The sequence below is a fragment of the Pholis gunnellus genome, assembly GCF_910591455.1.
Source record: "Pholis gunnellus genome assembly, chromosome: 1".
NCBI classification, from domain to species: Eukaryota; Metazoa; Chordata; class Actinopteri; order Perciformes; family Pholidae; genus Pholis; species Pholis gunnellus.
In genome coordinates, this window is record NC_136528.1 from 6,175,505 (window position 1) to 6,196,497 (window position 20,993).

At 42.6% G+C, this 20,993-nt stretch overlaps 1 protein-coding gene across 1 annotated transcript in view; it reads right to left on the reverse strand.

The window, feature by feature from the left end:
* The window catches only part of adamtsl5 (ADAMTS like 5), a 31,006-nt gene extending 11,563 nt beyond the window's left edge, over nt 1-19,443 (reverse strand). The window contains exons 1-6 of the mRNA XM_079161389.1: nt 18,662-19,443; nt 9,886-9,961; nt 5,439-5,608; nt 4,652-4,712; nt 3,600-3,705; nt 2,915-3,042 (exon numbers count right to left, since the gene is read on the reverse strand). Of these exons, the coding sequence (XP_079017515.1) occupies nt 2,915-3,042; nt 3,600-3,705; nt 4,652-4,712; nt 5,439-5,608; nt 9,886-9,961; nt 18,662-18,684 (564 nt within the window). The 5' untranslated portion in view covers nt 18,685-19,443. The remainder of the gene's footprint in view (nt 1-2,914; nt 3,043-3,599; nt 3,706-4,651; nt 4,713-5,438; nt 5,609-9,885; nt 9,962-18,661) is intronic.
* Nucleotides 19,444-20,993: the final 1,550 nt, after the last annotated feature.

The following is a 20,993-nucleotide window of genomic DNA, read 5'->3' on the forward strand; positions in this document are numbered from 1 at the left end:
GGGAAGTCTTCTCTGTAAACGTTAAAATGCCAAAGCAAAGAGCTTGGAGGACAAGCCGGATGGTTTATGGCGTGTGGAGAGTGTTCCAGCTAGATGGATTACAGTGGCCGCTTTTCTTCTCCGACCTCCATCCCTCGCGCTCTGAAGAGCAATCAACGGGGAGGTTCCCAAGGCTAGAGAGCAACAATCCAGATCTAGGGGAACCTGTAATCAGCCCCCTAAGGTCTTTAAAAACACACGAACACTCCGAGGGTACCGTGTGTGCACCGCAGGAAATGAATCCACGGTGAGTAAGTAGCAGGGTGCACGCGGTCCTGCAAACCACCAGAAAACACTCAAGCTTGCAAGTTAATGTAACTTTGAGGGTGTAGAAATAAACTTGGTGATTCTTATTCTTTCGCAACATTCAGGGTTAATTGAGCAGCTTTAGTTGGTTTTTGAGCAGCTGCTTTACCGTCACTTTTGGTATGTGATTGGACTAGCACTGAGGCCGTTAGTCAAGTAAAGAAAGCATACCCAGCTTTATGGTCTGTTTGACTCTAAATGGACCATCATTTACTAAATGAACATCATACTGTATTGAAGAAGACTTGAAACTAGAGATTGAGACCATAAACTCATGTTTACAATGTTTACTGAGGTAATAAACCAAGAGAGAAGAACCGGAGGTTGCCGTCTGGTTTAGTGCCAATTAGAAAATGTTAGCATGCTAACAGGCTAAACTACGATGGTGAACCTGGTAAACATCAGCCTGTTAGCATTGTCACTGTGAGCATGCTGAAGTTAGCATTAAGCTCAAAGTGCCTCTGTCACAATCTTGTATTTTTGTTGTTCAGTCTGTTTCCTGTTTTATTTTGAAGTTTCCCATTACTTGTGTCTTGTGTTTGTTTGACTTCCTGTCTTTGTGGTTTCTCATCCTTTTTTTCTGTGTATCACCATGTGTTGTATTTTGTATCCTTTGTTTCTTCCACCAATCAGCTTGCCCACCTGTATCTGGTTGTCTGATTAGTATTTATTAGTCCTGTCTTTTTTCACTGTTGGTTATCAGTTTGTCGTCATTCATGGTTGGAGTTCTGTAGGTTTGCCTGATGTTTCCTGCCTTTTCTGTTGGACTCAAGCTTGTAAGAGTATTCTAATTAAATCATTGCATCATTTCTGCTGCGTCCTCAGTAGAGCCGTTACCTTGGGCTGCAGACTCTTGTTTCCATTTTACATCATTCATTGTACACTTAGCAAAAAAAAGCAAAACCATTTTGGGCTGTTGGACAAACTATTAAAAACATCCTTCGGCACCGGCTACTTATGATGGGCATCGTTTACTGTTTTCTGACAATATGATAGATTGTCATAAAATAGAATTACATCATTATCGATCAAACAAACTCCCAGATCAAAAATTGGCAACTACAAATATACAACACTGCACACACATTCCACATGCATGCACATGCACAAACACACACACACACACACACACACACACACACACACACACACACACACACACACACACACACGTGCAATGTGTCCAAACCAGCCATGTGTTCTGCAGTCCGATCTCAACATGTGACCTGCAGCCCTCCACACCAGCTGCAGGCCACATCTGCTTCCTGTTTCAGGCTCTGTGCTGTGCTGACCTCCAACGGCCCATAAACCACTTGTTGACACCACACACACACGCACACATACATACATACATACATACATACATACATACATACATATATAGAGATATATGTAAAAATAGACATGCATTAATCCTCTGTCAGTGGCGTGAAAAGTAGCTTTGCTCATGGGTTTAGCCTCGTGTAGCAGATGTGTCCACGGAGCATTACGCATGTGTCTCATTACTCTGCATGTGCTGCGGGACCCGGGGGACACAAGTTAATTTCCAGCCGTCCCCATCTGTGTGAGGGGTGAGACGGGTGAGCAGGGGGACAGGTTGGATGTGGGAGCAGGACTCTGGACTGTTCAGGTCTCTAGAGAGCTCCAGTCAGAGTGATCAACATCACTTACACCTCAACAAGGGCGGGAATGAAGAGAGAGGAGGGAGAGAGAGAGATTTGAGCTCAACACAGCCTCATGTTGAAATCAGGAAAAGAGAAGTCGCAGGAGTGAGTTATGTTATTCAGTTTCTCATAGGGAGTGTGAAATGAATTCAAAGGCTTTTAATGGACAAGAAACTCTTCTGGTTGAATCATCAGCACAACAGATGAACAACTGTACTAGAAAATAATCAGTTTGTCGATTAAAAAGGTAGAAGCCTGAGTACATAAAAACCACAAACTATATAACAACGTAGTCATGGTGACATCACCCATTGGTTTGTGGACTGATGTTTTGAAGTCTTGAGTTCGGCGATTTCACCGTCGCCATCTTGGATTATGGCCAATGCCATGTTGTTATTTTTTTCAACCTATTAATAGAAGTTACCATATTTGGTAAGCGGAGGAGTGACATAGCGACCTGTCAATCACTGTGTAGCCCCGCCCTAAAGCATACCCTGCTTTATGGTCTGTTTGACTCTAAATGGACCATCATTTACTAAATGAACATCATGCTGTATTGAAGAAGACTTGAAACTAGAGATTGAGACCATAAATTCATGTTTACAATGTTTACTGAGGTAATAAATCAAGAGAGAAGTAGAGTCATTTTCTCATAGACTTCTATACAACCAGAGGAGTCGCCCCCTGGTGGACAGTAGAGAGAATGCACCTTTAACACACTTAAAGACACTCGGCTTCAGTGAGCAGAACCGAAGTTGCCTCCTCTGTTGCCTCCTCACGGCTCTCAACATGGCAACGGCTGGGACAATTTTAGATGAATGCGTTTTGGAACCTCATACAAAACTAGCAGAAGAAGATTATCCTAAAAGACCAACACGCACACGTTCAGTGTTGTTTCCACTCACCAGGCAGTGTCCGTTGACACACACCGCTCCGGGCTCCTTGTCGCACGCCGTGCCATCGAGCACACGGCCAAAGTTGTAGTAGAAGTTGTGACCCAGCGCCAGGCAGCTCAGTTCACAGGGGTTAGATCCTGGCAGGGAGAGATCTTCGGTCAGTGTCTCATTAGTTCATTGTGGGGGAAAAATAGGCGAGGCAAAAGAGAGGAGACAGATGTCATGTAGAAAACTCATAACCCCGTGTGGATTCAACAGCCAGCAGGCCTTTACAGGGGAAGCATGGAAAGTGTATCGCATGACAGCCAACGACACATGATAGATGTATGTATATATATATATATATACATATTTTTTTTAAATATGCGTGTAAACACTAGTGATAAATAAAACCCTACTTTATTTTCTTATTATCTGACCTTCTTATCTGATTGCATTGTTTCTAATGTATTGCTGTTTATGTGTTTAATGTGTGAAGTGTTTTAAAAAGCGGTATAGTCTACTAATTCAACTTTATCAGACAACCAAATTTGTAACATCTGCTGTCTGGTTATTACGAATACAGATGTTTGGACACCGATACAGATTCTGATACCTGAACTTATCGGCCGATAATGAAAACACAGAATTTAAATGATTAGGAAATACATTATTGTGTTTTTGTTTAAACATCAGCTGAGTTGTCCTCACTGACCTCCATGAAAGGTGGTCCATCTGAAGGAGTTTCCAGTCACCAACGGTCTGTCATTGAAGGCAGCACACTGCATCTCTCTGAAATCCTCCGAGCTGGGGGGGCACTCCTGCACACACACACACACACACACACACACACAAACGCTATTCATTCCCTGAAAGTGTATTAACCATAACAACGTCGGGCCTTGTGTTTGCGGTTTCCCACATCGTTGGCACTCTGTCTGCCGTTGTCGGGCAGCTTTTCAGCCGATTCAACGTGTTCAACTGTCAACTGTTTCTTTCGTAGGCTATACATTCTTTAAAAAATAGAGCTGCAACGATTAATCGAGTTCTCTCTACTTCTAGCCATGGATGTTCTGTTTCCATAGAGGTGCAGAACTTTTATTATATTATATAATATATAAGTAATGTTTCACGCAAAAACGGCAAAGAATGCTGTTTCTCAGCCTCTCAAATATGGAGGTATCCCACTTCTTCCTGTTCCATATCAAACTTAAGACCCCAACACGACATTTAAAGACATCGCCTCCATCGATTCCACCCCTCAGAGCGAAGGAAATCGAAATAATAAATAATAATTCAAATATTACCCCTAAAACAAATACATTTACTTGTGCTGAGTCCACAGAAGCTGCAGTATGATCTGATTTCATCCTCACAAAACTTCATGTTCATACCACAAACTGCAGCAGAGAGAGAAGTTGTGGCTTTGCGTCCATTCATTGGAAGCTCTGAGCTCATCACACCGTACAAACTGCCGCACGCACACTCGAGCATGCTTAAACACGCTGCAGCCCATCTGTGTGTTTTTCCTTATAGGCCACGGTGACTGGCTGTCCAAACACACCCAACCCAGGCTGATACCTGACTGCAGCACGACTCAGATAAATCCCAGAGTTCAGTGCGAAGCAGTGCAGTGAAGACGTGAGTTAATATGTCAGTGAAATTCCAGATCACACCCAGAAACACACACCTTCCAGAGCAAACATCCGCCATTGTTCTAAACTGTTTGCATCGAAAGTCGTGTTTTTTCATACAGTGTGAAATGACCTTGGTGTTGCAGATCTTGTATTGTCTGGGATCTCCTGTACACGGTCCTCCCACTGGGTTCCTGGGACACAGAAGAAAACACAGATTCATTGGATAAAGAAAACACAGCAGGGAGGAGTTTACAGTGGAAACTATGTCTGTGCAGGTTGAACAAATCCTTCTCTCATGCACAAAGCGCATCAAGATTTTATTATGTTATTTAGGTCTCATCATTTCAAAATTAATAAATGTAAATGTAACATCTCAATAGTTCTGATTTACTGTAAATGGGCGTGATAACTGGTTCAAATACACTCTTTCAAAAAGTGTTTCTGCGCTGGAAGTCACTGATGATACTAAATATTTCATTGGCAAATTTCTGATAAATTTGAAATGCACATGAAATATGATAATATAATATTTTTCAACTGTACAAACTACCCCTAAAACATTATTATATTATTATATATATCTTATTATTTTTTATTTATTACTTTAAATGCATTTCAGGTTTTTCTGGAATTGAGAAACAGACAGAACGGACGGACGGTCCTGCATTCAAACTCTTAATAAAAAGTACAAAAGCTCAGCATCAAAATGTACTCAAAGTACAACAAATAAAAGTACTCCTCATTATGCAGATACGTATATATTGCTGTACATGCTGGTAAAGATGGAGCTCATTTTAATTACTTCATATACTGCCGTGTAGCTTAACCAACTTTTATTAGTTGATTTATACTTTGTATTAATTATCTTATTTTGAGAAAGTATACCTAAAGATATAAAATAAATACCGGGCGTTTACCTGGTGATGCAGATGCGTGTCCTCACCGAGGCGCCGCTCCCACAGCTACGTGAGCAGACGGACCAGCCGCTCCACGCCGCCCAGTCGTTCCTGAAGTGCAGCTGCCGCCGGGCGCGCGCCGGACGTCCCGACGAGGCCTCGCCGGAGGGATGCCACGCAGAAACCCAGGACTGAGACACACACACAAACAAACAGTGAAAGACACGTAAATGCTGACATTGTAACACAAACACAAAGTGACAGAGAAGAAGAGCAAAATGTCAGCTGGTGATCCAGACCCTGTTTGTTTTAGGGTTGATTTTAAGACCAGGAGAGTGCTGCAGGAATGAGCCCATAAACACGGGAAAGGAGTGAGCACTTTTGCACTTCCAGTACTTCCCGGCCGTACTTGCAGTACTTTTTTGTTGCATGTGTTTTTGTACTTTTACTCGCGAACAACTTTGAATGCAGGACTTTTACTGGTAACAGAGTATTTTTTACAGTGTGGGCTACTTTTACTTAAAGTTACTGAGGAACTCGTCATCGGAGACACCGGGTCGGATTCTGGTGAAACCAGATGAAATCATGCAGGTTCACCAGAAACTCCTTCAGCTCAGACTCCAGCAGAGACCGGTCCACCGTGGACAGACCCAGATCCTCCAGCAGAGACCGGTCCACCGTGGACAGATCCAGATCCTCCAGCAGAGACCGGTTCACCGTGGATAGACACGGATCCGGCTTCACCTGCAGCCTTGGACCTGCAGTAGGAGCTCTGGAGGGAGGAGGAGAGCTCAGCCCCCGGCAGCAGCAGCGTCTCCTCCTCCAGGAGCAGAGGGAGGGAGGCACGGGAGAACCAGGACCAGGACTTAAAGGGGCAGACTATCAGACCCTGCTGCAGTAAAATGAGAGGTTTTCAAAAGGGACTCTTGTGCTCGGAAATACTACCACTTTATTCTACAGTGACAGCTAAAATCACCACAAAATGAAAGTAACAGTTACTTTTTGATTAAATAACATTTTGAAAATACCAAACAATAATAATTGATAATTGATAAATGTCTTATATTCTTTGCATGTGCATCTTGATAACAACGTTCACAATATTCATCAAGCTGATCAGTTTATATCCTGAGTGGCTTTTTTCTGTTTATCCTGTGTGACATGACTCTCCACTGTGATCGCTCTGTGACGTTGCTCTGTATGTTCAATCGGTCAGGTGGAAACTGTCAGCAGCATGTGTGTGTGTGTGTGTGTGTGTGTGTTTAAGAGGAAGACAGAGGGACTACAGTGTTGGCAGAATGATGGGATATCATTTGTGAAAGGGGGAAAAAGTGTGTCGGGGGGGAGTTATGTGTGACGCCTCACAAAACCCACGTTATTTATAGCCAGGAATCCCACAACAGGCGGGAAGGTTGACAGAGTAGACGGTGTCAAACAAGGACCTGGTGAACCTGGTGGATCAGGACCATCAGAGCCAAACAATAAAAGTGATTAGAGAAATCTCAATGGCGCTCCTTAAACACATTCCAGAGTTTTTGGCTCTGGAGGAGGAACTGGCAGCGTTCCAACCGGTTACACATACAGGAGCTGGCTCACACACACTTTTCTTTAACTCTTTAAACACACACACACACACACACACGCATACACACAAAACTGCTTTGGTTATCTTTCTGTCAGGAAGAGCTGAAGTCAAAGTCGTCTGATGTACAAAGTGAGAATTAACTCTCATGCCAGGCGTGAATATAAGAACATGTGTAAAACAATCTTTTGTCCATGTTTCCCACCACCTTCCTCATATTTAGGCAGCAGGATTCTGTAATGTGTTTTCAGATCAGTGTGCGAGGAAGTTTCTGGCGTGTTCTGCAGTTAATTTACTATGTTGACAAAGAAAAGAGAGACTTGAAACGACCAATAAAAGCCACAAAACGACCAAAAAGAGACTTGAAAGTACCAGTAATAGACTAAAAACTACCAAAGAGAGACTCAAAACCACCAAACAGATGCAAAACAACAACAAAGAGATGCTGAATGACCATCATGTCTCCTTCAATCTGTGGCTCTTGTTCTTACGGTGGGATGGGGGCCCTTCACATGTGTGTGCCCAAGGGCCTATTGTCTCATAATCCGTCCATGCCTACACATTCCTCTGGTCACAGTTACACACTTACATACATTAGAATACTCCCTCTAACAAAAACAACTACAAATCTGTACCATGTTTAAACGATCACATCTCTTTCATGTTACATGTTTGTACTGTCACACAGACAACATACAATACAAAAAAGTGTGTCTCCACTTTTATGAAACATATAATTAATCCTTTATAAGAGTATTTGTGTATTTGTGAGTCTTTCTGAACAACCTGTGCTCAACATGACGTCAATGAAAACAATAGTTTCCATCTCAGTGATAAAACTACAACATCCAGAACCTCAAGACGAACAAACGGCACTCGCAGCCGCCGACCTGCGTCTGTTAACAGAGGAAACAGGAAGAGAAAAAAAAGCTCTTTGACTTTGTGACTCATAGAACAGAATTGGTCAGACATGCGCACACACACACACACACACACACACACACACACACACACACACACACACACACACACACACACACACACACTCAGCTGCGAGCGACCTGTGCCACGACTCTCCATCATTTTCCATGGCTGGGTCACCTGAGGTTGCCCTCATTAGTGTTACCGCCGGTCAAATTAGCGTTGATAACAGTTGGAGGTGGGGGGGGCTGGCTTTCTAGATTAATGAAAGTGACTTTTGACCTTTACAATGCCCCCCCCCCCTCCTTCACATGAGAAGAGAGGAAAAGAAACCTGCCCTCGTGTTTAAAAAACAAACTGCAAACAGAAAGAGAGAGTTGAAGGTGAAGAGCTACAGACCAGTAACACCAGTTCTGCAGACACAACTGAATAATCTGATTATGTGCAAAAGACGTGCAAATATTATTGTATTATTATGTTTAAAAAAAGCGATAATGATTTGATGAGGAAATTAAAATGTATTTAATTTAATATTTTTTTTATATATTTAATTACACTTTCTTTAATAACATTTTCTTTTTAAAATAAAATAAAATAATATTTGATTTGATTTGATAAATAAACCCCGCTGCAAAAACAATCCAATCAGCCACCAGCTCACATCTGATGCTGGTCAAAAGGGCTGCGATCGGTTTATTATCCAAACGAGCCGGATTCTTCCTCTCTGGAACCTGAGAGCGACGATTTTTCTCTGCACAAATTAGCTTAATGACAACGTTTAACTCTGTCAAACTTAGGACAGAGAGGATGTAAAGGAAGGAAAGAGTGGGGGGACTGTGGGCAATGGCCTTGGGCCCTGACAGAAGGGGTCTACGAGGCCCCGTGTGTGAGCGCGGTGCACTTGAAAACGCCCGCGTCCAGCTATTAGCTTTGTGTGTTTGCACATAGGTTGGCATCGTGGCTGCCGACTGACTTCTCTGTTATAAGAAGTTAAATGTATTGATAAAGGCTCTGTTGAGCTTTAATCAATTAAATGTTAATATACATATTCCCATATTAACAACTAATCACGTAACAATGTCTCCTCAGTGATGAACCCACAGAAAGAGGTGAACCGGATCATAAAAGTCACAGAAATAGAGCAGTGATAACTTTTAGAGATTCCCCGATCGCATTTGTTTTGCCACCAATAGGCCTACAGATTGACCATAGTCCAAACATTTGTTACGTTTTGTTAAAGCAGCTGTTATTCAAGGCTCCCAACTTATTTTTTTCATCGGCCTGAAGTGTACATATATATATATTTTTTGTTGTCGTCATCTATATTTATTATTTGCATTAGGAAATTAATAAAATAAAAGATCGTATTTTACTTAAAAATCTTGTCATTAGTAGTTTTGATGATGTATTATACGCAGCTTAGAGCGAGCTCATAATTCATCTCTAATATTTATTTTATATTAATGTGAAAACATCTTCAAACAACTGGATTTATTCAAGTTTATCACCAGAAACTACATCATGTGAATGCTATAATTTACCATATATATATACACACACACATGATATATACATATATATATATATATATAAATACTTATATACATACATATATTTCCTTATATACATATACACATGATATATATGTATATACTTATATACATATATATACTTATATATATATATAGAAAGAGAGAGAGAGCTCTAAAGTATTTTTTTTTACATCTCATACACCAAACAATTGAGTAATCCAGTGAAAAACAATAATTAGCAGGCTTAATCAACAATGAACATGATCATTAGCTGCAGCAGTTAAGGCTTAGCTGTGCTTAGCCGTGACTGTCTGACTAGAAGAAGCTTCCTCTGCGTCTCTGGAAGGAGCTGCGGTTGACAATCAATCCAGTGGGTCAAAGTAAGCGAGGGCAGCATGCGGTGACTCGTGATGACTGGACGGGTCACACTTACGCTCTGCGGGGACGACGGGCAGACGGGAGCGACCAGCAGCAGGAGGAAGGTCAGGGCCTGGCACAGAGTCAGCTTCCTGCAGACGGCGAGAGAAACACTGTCAGCCAGTTCGCCTGGTAAACTTCACCTTCACACGTTTTCACATGTCAAACACAGGGAAGACGTTACAGCACAGACGTTTGAGAGCAAACAGACAGGAAAAGACACGACTGACACTTCGAGCAGCAGAGGTCTTTAGGTCGTTGATAATATCCACAAGTAAGCTGCCACACTACTGTGAACCCCTGTGAGGTCAGGAATGCCCCCCCCCCCATCCAGCAAGTATCATTAATCCCAAACAACACCCACCCCAACAGTGTCTTATTAACTCCCACACAGCCGAGAGGAAGGAACCGGTCTCCCCTGCTGCGTTTACATGATTTTAATTTCACTAATAATCAGAATCACAGCCGGTTGCTTCAGCTCAAACCTCAGCCTGGTTAGAAACAGAGAAATATCAGTCAAGTTCATGTCTCCATGGCTTCACAAACACATCAAATGTAAATAAAATGTTGGTGTCTTGTGCATTATTTTGTGCAAAATGTCTGCTAAATTTAGCCTGATATATTTGGTATCAAAGCTTCATGCCTTAAAGCTGCATTCTCTCTAGTGTCCACCAGGGGCGACTCCTCTGGTTGTATAGAAGTCTATGAGAAAATGACTCTACTTCTCTCTTGATGTATTACCTCAGTAAACATTGTAAACATGAGTTTATGGTCTCAATCTCTAGTTTCAAGTCTTCTTCAATACAGCATGATGTTCATTTAGTAAATGATGGTCCATTTAGAGTCAAACAGACCATAAAGCAGGGTATGCTTCAGGGCGGGGCTACATGGTGATTGACAGGTCTCTACCACGGCGTTGTGCGGTCTGAGACTTGTCTGTGTTTTTGTCTCACGACTTTAATCCTTTCACAGTGTTTTCAGAAAGTTAAAGTCACTACAAGGAACTTCATTTTGTGGTGATTTTGTCGTCCCTGTGGACTAAAGTGGTAGTGTCTCTGAGCACCCGAGTCTCTTTAGAAAACCTCTCATTGTACTGCAGCAGGGTCTGAGAGTCTGCTCCTCTCAGTCCTGGTTCTGGTCCTTCCGTGCCTCCCTTCCCTCCAGCGGGTCCAGCAATATGTCCTGGGTCTCCGGCAGGCTGGTGACGGTGTCGACTACCAGAGAGGAGAAGCTCTGCTCCTGGAGGAGGAGGAGACGCTGCTGCTGCCGGGAGCTGAGCTCTCCTCCTCCCTCCGGAGCTCCGACTGCAGGTCCAAGGCTGCAGGTGAAGCCGGATCTGGGTCCGTCCACGGTGGACCGGTCTCTGCTGGAGGATCTGGGTCTGTCCACGGTGGACCGGTCTCTGAGCTGAAGGAGTTTCATCCGATTTAACCAAAATCAGACCCGGTGGCTCCGATGATGAGCATTAAGAATAACTACTTAGAAATAGACCATCTTCTCTCTGATGGTCTCGTTTACTGATGGAGGTCATAAAGAGGATCAGGATTACACTGAGACTGATTCAGGACCAGTTAAAGATTCCTCACAGTAACTTTACTTGTTTCATTTTGGTCGCCTACAAATGTTGTATTCAGCGTTCGGTTGCTGAATATAACAGAAAAACCAGATGGCGGCATCCAAAATGCTGAACTCAAGGCAATAAAACGACAGTCCACAAACCAATGAGTGACGTCACGGTGACTGAGTCCACTTCCTCGTCGATGGGTGCAACCAGATAAGAGCTTTACTGAGTCTTGGGTTTAGTCTGTCTTGCTCTACCAGCTGCCCTCTGTCACTTCTTTACTTTCCCGGGCAAACAACTGTGGCTCTCCGTCTTTTCCTCCCTCTGATTCATCAAAGGACAAGTGCCCTATTTTTTGAGGAGTGCCGGTGGTTCTTGGAAAGCCCCTCTCTTTGATTTGCTTCCTGGCACCGCTCTGCTGATAGCGTGTCACGCGTTTATGAGCTCTCTTTGGTGATCAAGGATATAATTTTCATTAACACACTCAGATGAAAAATATCTAAGACGAGTTACATTTGGAAAGTAACAACAACTTAACTTTCTTTCCCCTCCCACATATCACTTCCTCCTCCATCAGCTTCCAGGCTTTATCTCATCTGTTCTGTCTCTTTTATCTCCCATAAAACCCCAGAGCTGCTCCAAAGCATTTGGCTCAGTCCCAGGTCGGTAGCTGCCCTGTCCAATTAAACGATACACTCCCTCACACTCGGCTGAGCAGCCCTTCCCTTCAGAGACCTTGGCCTTACATGGGGGAATTCATATCAGAGGAACAAGGAAGGTCGCGCTGACCGTAAGAGGTAATGGGCTCATAAATCACGATAGACATAAGAGGCCTTTTCCATTTTCACAGACTTTATTTTGCTGCCAGTATCTCAGCTGCATGACGAAAGGGCCATTGTGTGTGCAGGTCTTATACCTCCTGACCCCCGAAGACTACACCGTTTTAAATATCTGGCTGTATTTGTACGACTTGAGTCCTGTAATCCATCACAGGTCTGCATCCGTGTTTAAATGTGTGGCAACCAGTGTGCGAAATACAGGTTGATTGAAAACCTCAATAGCTAAATTTATGGGGGTTTCTAAAAGAGACAATTATTTGTAACTTGCAATTGTCACTAAAATGTCTTTTGAAATCTTACTAATGCACAAAATGTTTCATTATTCAAACTGCACAACAAAATGTGATGTACACTACCGTCCAAAAGTTTGGGGTCACCCAGACAATTTCGTGTCAATTTTCAGTTTCTTCGCAATTTCTCGCATGGAATAGCTTCATTTCTAAGAACAAGAATAGACGGCGAGTTTCACATGAAAGTTCTCTTTTTCTGGCCATGTTGAGAGTATAATCGAACCCACAAACGTGATGCTCCAGATACTCCTATGTAGATATTTCATTAAAAACCAGACGTTTCCACCTAGAATAGTCATTAACCACATTAACAATGTATAGAGTGTATTTCTGATTAATTTAATGTTATCTTCATTGAAAGAAACAGTGCTTTTCTTTGAGAAATAAGGACATTTCTAAGTGACCCCAAACTTTTGAACGGTAGTGCATTTACAACTGAATTTCAACTTTTCATGATAGAAAAGTCACAAACATGTTCGTCAATTATTAGAAAAAAAGAAAATCGGAATCAGCAGGTCAGACTTTAAACTTGGCAAAAGAGAATCTGTGATATTTAGCAGCTAAACAGACCAGATGGTGGAAACCAAACCAGAGCTAGAAGCAGAGCAAAAATTATTATTTAGTTATTGCTGCTTATTAAAAAATGGATTGGAAAACTTTTTGGTGAAATAAAAGCTTCATTTTTTGGATGATATGAACCCATTCATACGGATCACCAACACTTAAAGTTTGTTTTTTGCATCAATGCACAAAGCTACAGCTGTTTCTAGTGTGTTTTAAACATCTGTGGTAGAGAGAAAGATTTATATTCATTTCATAAAGGCCAAACATATGAATACCGTTGTAAATCAGAGATGATGAAGTCATTCCTCTCACTTTCACTTGATCTTTGGCTGCAGCTTTTGAACATGAAAAGACAGCAGCCCCGGTCACTGACTGGATGGCCCCCTCCCTACAGGGTTCCTCACAAAGGTGAGCAGGGGTCAGGCCGCCTCCTCCGGCTCTCATTAAGACTATAGCAGCACATTAGTGAGGAGCTCCGGGGCGGGGGGAGGGAAACGGCTTTAATCAATACGAGACCATAGTTGTTTATTTTGACTGAGATTAGTCGCTCTCATGAGGAAGAAGAAGAAGAAGAAACACAAACAACACTGAAATAATCTTGAACAAATAACAGAATAAGACTGAAACCATGAAGCCAATGAGCTTCTCTCTGAACATGGCTGCATAAATAGAACGATTGAGTGTTAATTAATCATTTGATCAATCTTTGCAATTCACTGATAATCAAACCAGGTTACAGATATAAGACAAACTGTTATACTCTTACAGACGCTACAGGTGAATAGGGTAAAAAATGTAACTCACATATTACCATGATGCTTCAATCACTGACATTAAGACAATCATTTTTTGTATATCAAGTTTCATGAAAATGTATGTTTAAATATACAAATGACGTATTTTTGTATTAAATATGTGCTCATTTGCATTATATATCCTACCGTTTCCAGACAATACCTTCAGCCAATCAGGACACACGTGACCTTTACAACAAAGAATTTATTCTCTCCCAAAAAATATAAACACGCCTCCCAGCTGCAGAAAAATGCAGTTATTGGGACGAAAGTAGAGCTGAGCGATAATTCAATATGATAATTTAACGTCTTTCAACAGAGTGATATTGTGATGAACTCATATATCGAGATATATCGTGATACACAACTACGTTGTCTAAATTGATAATAACAAGCACATACTAACTCAAATTTCTCCATAAATCTGACTTGATAAGAATTCTCTTCATGGGAACACCTCATTGTAGTCGATTCAAACTACTGTCTCAATATGATTACCTTGTGTTTGTGTGAATGAATGTAAACATAGTCAGTGATAGCTGGAACTATTATTACTCATTTCTTCTTCTTTAATTTTTCCTGAAGCTGTTTTTGGTCATTTTGCATCAAAGTTCCTAAATAAATGGGAAAGTACTTTTAATTTGCCAAGTATTTAATTCACACAGTAGAACACAAACAGGCTTTACGTGGTTACTTAGTAACCACGTAAAGTTACTACATATATGTAGAATATTTATTGATTAAGCAGAAAACATATCACAACACAAAACAAGTGCGCGATAGTGAAACGGAATGAGGCATGATAACTGTTTCATGTCTACCATCTTGTTATTATAATTGTTAGAAAGCCAGAATCATAATTGAAAGTAGATTACTTGTGCAGCCTCGTTCTCTGAGGTGAACGAGGCTCATTGATAATTCCTCTGTTGAAACACACCCTGACAGACAGGTAGCGCTCACATTCCCACCCTGCACAAATAAACAACGTCTCCGCGCGGTTATCCTGCCATTAACATCGTGTCGCCGAGTGCATTGCAGGTGAGAATGTGTCCTTTGACCTGCTGCGAGTTGTGCCACAGACACCTGACTGAAGATCTCTGCTCCTTCAGATTTCTTTTTTGTGGGGGCCTAAGTGGCTCTCTACGGCGACCTTTCAGAATGATCTGCACACCCACCACGTTTTCTAAAAGCAACACGTCTTCCAACCGAAGGGTTGGTCTTAACCTCTGACCCCGCCCCGGAGACTAGCTGGGACCCCACCCAGAGTCCTGGGCGAGCCTGGTGGAGGGTCTTGATGGTTAAATGGAGCACGCTGCTGAATGAATTGACACAAACTCTTAACAGATGTTCAGCGTGAAGGGCCCCGTTGGTCCGCCCTGACCCCCGAGGGTCCGCATTGACTATGAATGAGGCAGCAACAATCGAAGCGCTCAGCGGCCCTCGGTCAGCGCGCATTAACACGGCGAGCCTCTTTGAACACAAGTGGAGGGTCTTTGTGTCCTCAGCAGCTGCTTCGCTTGAAGACGTAGTAAAACATTGTCGCAAAGAAGACATCGAATGTCATTGTGTGTCTGAGACTGTTAGACGGTAAATAAATCAAAGATTTTGTTGTTGCCTAAATGTCTAGGCTCTTGCTCAACCACCTTCCCTTCCATTCCCTTCGCTTCGCTTCACTTCTTCCACGACAGGGAGGACAAACTTGGTCCACCGTCATACCTCGGGGATTATGAGATTATCTTTTCACAGCCACTTTGACTGACGCGGAGCCTCGCAGGCTGTCTGCAGTCGGGGTAGCAACTATGGGAAAACATGCAGAGATGCACGCAAGTAATACGGGGATCAAAAATAACAGACAAACACGATGGAAAAAAAAGACTCCTTGTCAAACTTCTTCACCCAAACACACATCATCCAACACTTCATCATACATAAGTACATACATAACAATCTTGAAGCTGCAGGACTGGGAGGTTCTGTCTCCATCAGTTTCATGATTACAACTAAGAAACACTAATGTTTCAGTGGCAGAAGTCCCAGATCTGGATCACCACCAAAAACCCAAATCAATTGTTCCTTGGCGCGACGCCGACGTGTCCATCAAGTTTAATGGAAAAACTATCCTGCTGACAGACAGTGAAACTCACTAACTGTAAAAACACAACCTTAATCTTGCTCTGAAGCAAACCTCTCAAACATTAAAGTACAGAGCAGTAAACTCTTATCTGACTGAACCTTGACTCTGATGGAGATCAAGGCTTAGTGTGCACAAGTTCAGGACCTGGTTCAAAGTGACCATCAGATTGTTGTGGTGGGACACAGGCTGCTCTCATACAGCGAAAATCTGAAATACTTCGTAGATATCCCACTAAATTGTTTTTTATGTCATCTATGTAATCATGAACATGGAAGTATAAAGACCACTAAAACAAGATCTCTCACCAGGAGACCGATTTTCATTCCCCGTGTGAACGAAACGTGTTGCTGGACTTTCGTATAACGCACGAAAAATGTAACTTTTTGTTAGATATCATACGAACCGTTATATGAGGATATGTTGTGGGACGTGACATGAGGAGGAGTCTTCAGAGTGAATACCTGCCAAACAGAGGTGCTAGCTTGGCTGTAAAACCTAAAATTACTTTCACACTAATGGTGATGAAGTGCTGAACATGAACACACTTTATTTTGCCAAAGGTGGAACAGTTTTGGTTATTTCACAAGCAGGATTTTTTTAACGTTGAGGATTGTTTGTTTTAGGCATCGTTATCGCATGTTTTAGATAAATACTTCAGATGTAATCATGTGAAAAATCGAATCGCTGGACCTGGATCTGTGTGGGCGTCGTTAGTGACGTTAGTAAGGTGCTTCAGTCTTGTTGACCTACAACAGCCACACTGTGTTTCATGTGGAACATCAAATCTGAATCTGTAACTCCACCAACACGACTTTCTGTCACTTAAAATTGGATGCGGGTTAGCTTCGAAGTTAGCGACAACTTCAACACAGACTCACTTAAGGCGGTCTGACCTTTAAGGTGGACCAGCCCTCCTCGTTGTATTGACAAGCCACTCTTCTGAGTTTTTTCAAAATTCTAACTGTGAGTTAACGGTTAATCATTAACATCTTTAAATCAAAGACCCTTACAGTCTGCAAGAAGGAGCTAACACTTAACTGAAACCTCATGAAAACATCCAGCAGTTTAAATTCGTTCACTTTCTAATTCCGGCTCAATTTCTGGTGAAATCTGCAACTTTGGTTCAGAGTTTTCTTTGCAGAAGCAACAATGAAGCATCTTTGAGTTCACTACAGCTGTGATTCGTCCCAGTGAGCGGCTTCTTATCCATAGAAACTAGGGACTCATTTAGAGATATACACAATACCAAAATGACTGAATCTTTCTGTACCTGAGGCAAATTATTTAAATATGTTTTACCTTGAACAGCCATCCATAAATGTGCTTATAACTCGACCTTTAGTTCAGTTGACTAGTTGATAACTTAGCTCATTACAGTAAGAAAAAAAGGAGCTTTTCATGCAAACATGTACCTCGCAGTGTGTAAAATAAAGAGGATTGTGCTATTAAAAACATCAAACTTTTATCAAACTGTTATTAAATCAGTTAAGGAGGAGTTATTTGTGTCCCATGTGCTCCACGTTCTCGAGGAAGATAAGCATTGAAATTCCTCCCGGCGGGAGAGAGTGACATCATAGCGTGTATCACCAAATTAGAGTCCTCGTTTTGAAGCTATATGCTCAGTGGTCCATGGTAAGCAGATTAAAATCTGCTCATGGGGCTGATGGGCTCCCTCCCAAACAAACATTCCTCCAAAGAGTTATCAGAGGGAAAGAAAATGTGCCCCGAGCTCAATCCTTCTCTCTCCCTCCTCTTCCTCGCAGGATGACAGCGGTCCATCGGACAGACAGCACATTTCTCATCACAGGAAAAAAAATCCCACTTTATCATATAGTGCATACACTTCAGCCTGTATTGTTTCCCCTGGGAGACAAAGTGGATTTAAGTTTATGATATTAAGAGGTAGATTTAGAGGAAGGAGGCAGCAGCCCCCCCCCCCCTCTGTGTTGCAGGAATGGGATTAGATCAAATAGGAGCCGGGTATTTATAGCTGGTGACATTTGGGAGATAAAGGTAGTGAAGCTGGATGTGTGGAATGTAGAGCCAGGAGTTGCAATATCCCAGATACTGTATAGGCGGGAGGATTACCTCACCCGCTGGCAGGAAGTAACTTACAGCCGACTGGATATGACTTCTGGCCCCCCCAAGAGAAAAACCTTCACACCACAGGATTATCTAAACGGCTTTGAGTCAAGTTTCCCTCTCTGCAAAAACAAGAGTCCAATACTGCATGGCATGTTGCAAATATGCACCCAAACGTCTGAAGTGAAGCACAGAACAAACCAACTAGTGTGGGGGGGGGGGGGGGGGGGGGGGGGCTCAACTGTCCCTGGAATGTATCACCTCCCATCCTTCACTGTACTGCAAAATAAATGTTCAAGGGACTTTGCAGCTCCTTGCAAGCAAAAAATAACTCACAGTCAATATTTAAAAGGCACCACATGCAACTCAATCACAGCACAGACAGTCTCCACTGAGAAAAGAAAAGAAAGAAGAACTTCTCTCTGGAATGTATCACCTCCCATCAAAGCTGAACACTTCTTATAAATCACTCTAATTCACTTCTCATGCGCTCCTCTGTGCGGGCAGCACGCCAGCAGACAGCCTTACCTCGTCAGTAGTGAGGAGGACATGGTGGATCCTTGAGGGTCGGATTCAGGTGTGTTACATTCAAGTGCAGTTTTGTTCCCGCGTCATGGTGCGAAACGTCGCGGCTCAGATGCGCAGCGCATCCCAGCTGCAGGCTCCGACACACGGATTTCAGACGCGACACCATCCATGAAGCCGCTCTCCTCTGGAGCTTCTTCTGCTGCTTTTTGTTGTTTGTTTCAGTGAAACTTTGAAGGGAAATGTTGTGTTTTCTCTCTCTCTCACTCTTCAGCTGCAGAGCTCGTCCATCCAAACAGCTGTGACTCAGTTCCCAAAACACACATCAGTTTTCTCTTTTGGGACAAAATGAAATGCACCTCTTCTGCTGAACGTTCAGGTGCAAATAAAAAAAGTGACACCAACTTGTGATTCTTCTTTACTTTAGAAACCACCAGCTGTGGTTCACGTTATTCCGGATAGAAAGTGTGCCGCGTATAAGCGTCTGATCGCGTCCAGACAGGTGAGTTGTGCCCAGTCCTGCACGCAGACTCCGGTCTCAGCGGGTAGAGCTCCAGAAGGTGTTTCTTCTCTTCTCTCTATGACCGGCTTCCTCTCAGTACAAACAGGTCCAATCAGCGCACTGTGCGGCGGAAAAGCCAGAGCGCGCAGAGAGCCACCGGCAGCGCACCACGAGTCCTGAACCGTCCCTGGCTGTGTGCGCGAGGTGCTGGTCTGTCGGGTCTCTCTCTCTCTCTCTCTCTCTCTCTCTCTCTTTCTCTCTCTCTCTCGCTCTCTCTCTCTCTCCGTCTGTCTATCTCCCTCTCTCCCTCTGTCTCTCTCTCTCTCTCTCTCTCTCTCTCTCTCTCTCTCTCTCTCTCTCTCTCTCTCTCTCTCTCTCTCTTTACCTGAGCGCTGCATTCCTGCGGTGAACACACCTCTCTCCTCCAATCACAGCCCAGCAGCTCCTCTGACTCAACGGTTCCTGCAGAAATCATGAAGGGGATGGTGAACTTATTGATTACACATGTTCAATTTACATGACTGTAGAATTCCCATTAAGAAAAGAGATAAACATCAAAATGTATGGTGAACTCTTTGCTTTTTGTAAATCTTACAATCATATATTTTTGAAGTTTATTCATTCTCATAAATTTACAGTGACCTACTGTATTATGCTTCTCCGTATATTGCTGTGAGAGCACGTAGTCATTGTGACGTCACCCATTGGTGTGTGGACTGATGTTTTGAAGCCTCGAGTTTGGCAATTTCGCTGTTGTCATCTTGGAATACGTCCGTTGCCATGTTGTTTTTTTCTCAACCGATGAACAGAAGTGACCATATCTGGACTAAGGAGGAGTGAAGTAGAGACATCGTATACGTCTCTGGTAGAGACCTGTCAATCACTGTGTATCCCCGCCCTATAGCATACCCTGCTTTATGTAATAAATCAAGAGAGAATTAGAGTCATTTTCTCATAGACTTCTATACAACCAGAGGAGTCGCCCCGTGGTGGACACTAGAGAGAATGCAGTTACAATGTTTACTGAGGTGATAAATACATTTTCTCATAGACTTCTATACAATTATAATATAATTGTTGTTAAAGACACTTCCACATCAACTTTACTCGGCAGAACCAGAGGTTGCCGCCTGGTTCCCATGACCCGTTTTCAGTGGGTTGCGGGCCTTTGCCTTTTATTTTGAAGGGGATTTTTTTATGCAGCGGAGTTATTCACACTCCTTAACAGAATTTTTCGTTAATGCCTTGTAATGCTAATAGACACCCGCCATTTCACAGTATAGAAAATACCCACAAAGTTTGTTTTCATATGCTAATTGAGCGAAAGACATTTTCAGCTCAGGTTCAAACTGCACTATCTTTTCATTAAATAGATATTTGGGTCACGGCTTGTCATTAAGGGGTGATGGTGGGTCCCGCAGCGAGACCAGTTGAGAACCACTGCTCTAGTCTGTTGATACAGCAGAGATACTGACAAATTGTACAGTAGCTTACTGGTGAAATTGCCTCTAGTAATTTACTGTAAGCTTACAATAAAACGTTTTACAGTGAATGTACTGTATTTGTTCAATAAGAAGTTATGCAGTGAAATTACTGTAATTTCACAATGAAAACTATTACAGTGTGGAGCACATCGTGTGATGTATGAAGCAATAACATGCAGGACATCTACAGTACAAATCAGAAGACTTGGTGGTGATAAAGCAACCACATGGCCTCTCGGTGAACTCAGAGCGGCCTGTCACTGTCCCTTTAAGAGACATTTCATCTGAGCTGTGCAAAGATTTCAACACGCAACCTTGAACTGGTCACCTGGAGCCATGCAGACATAAC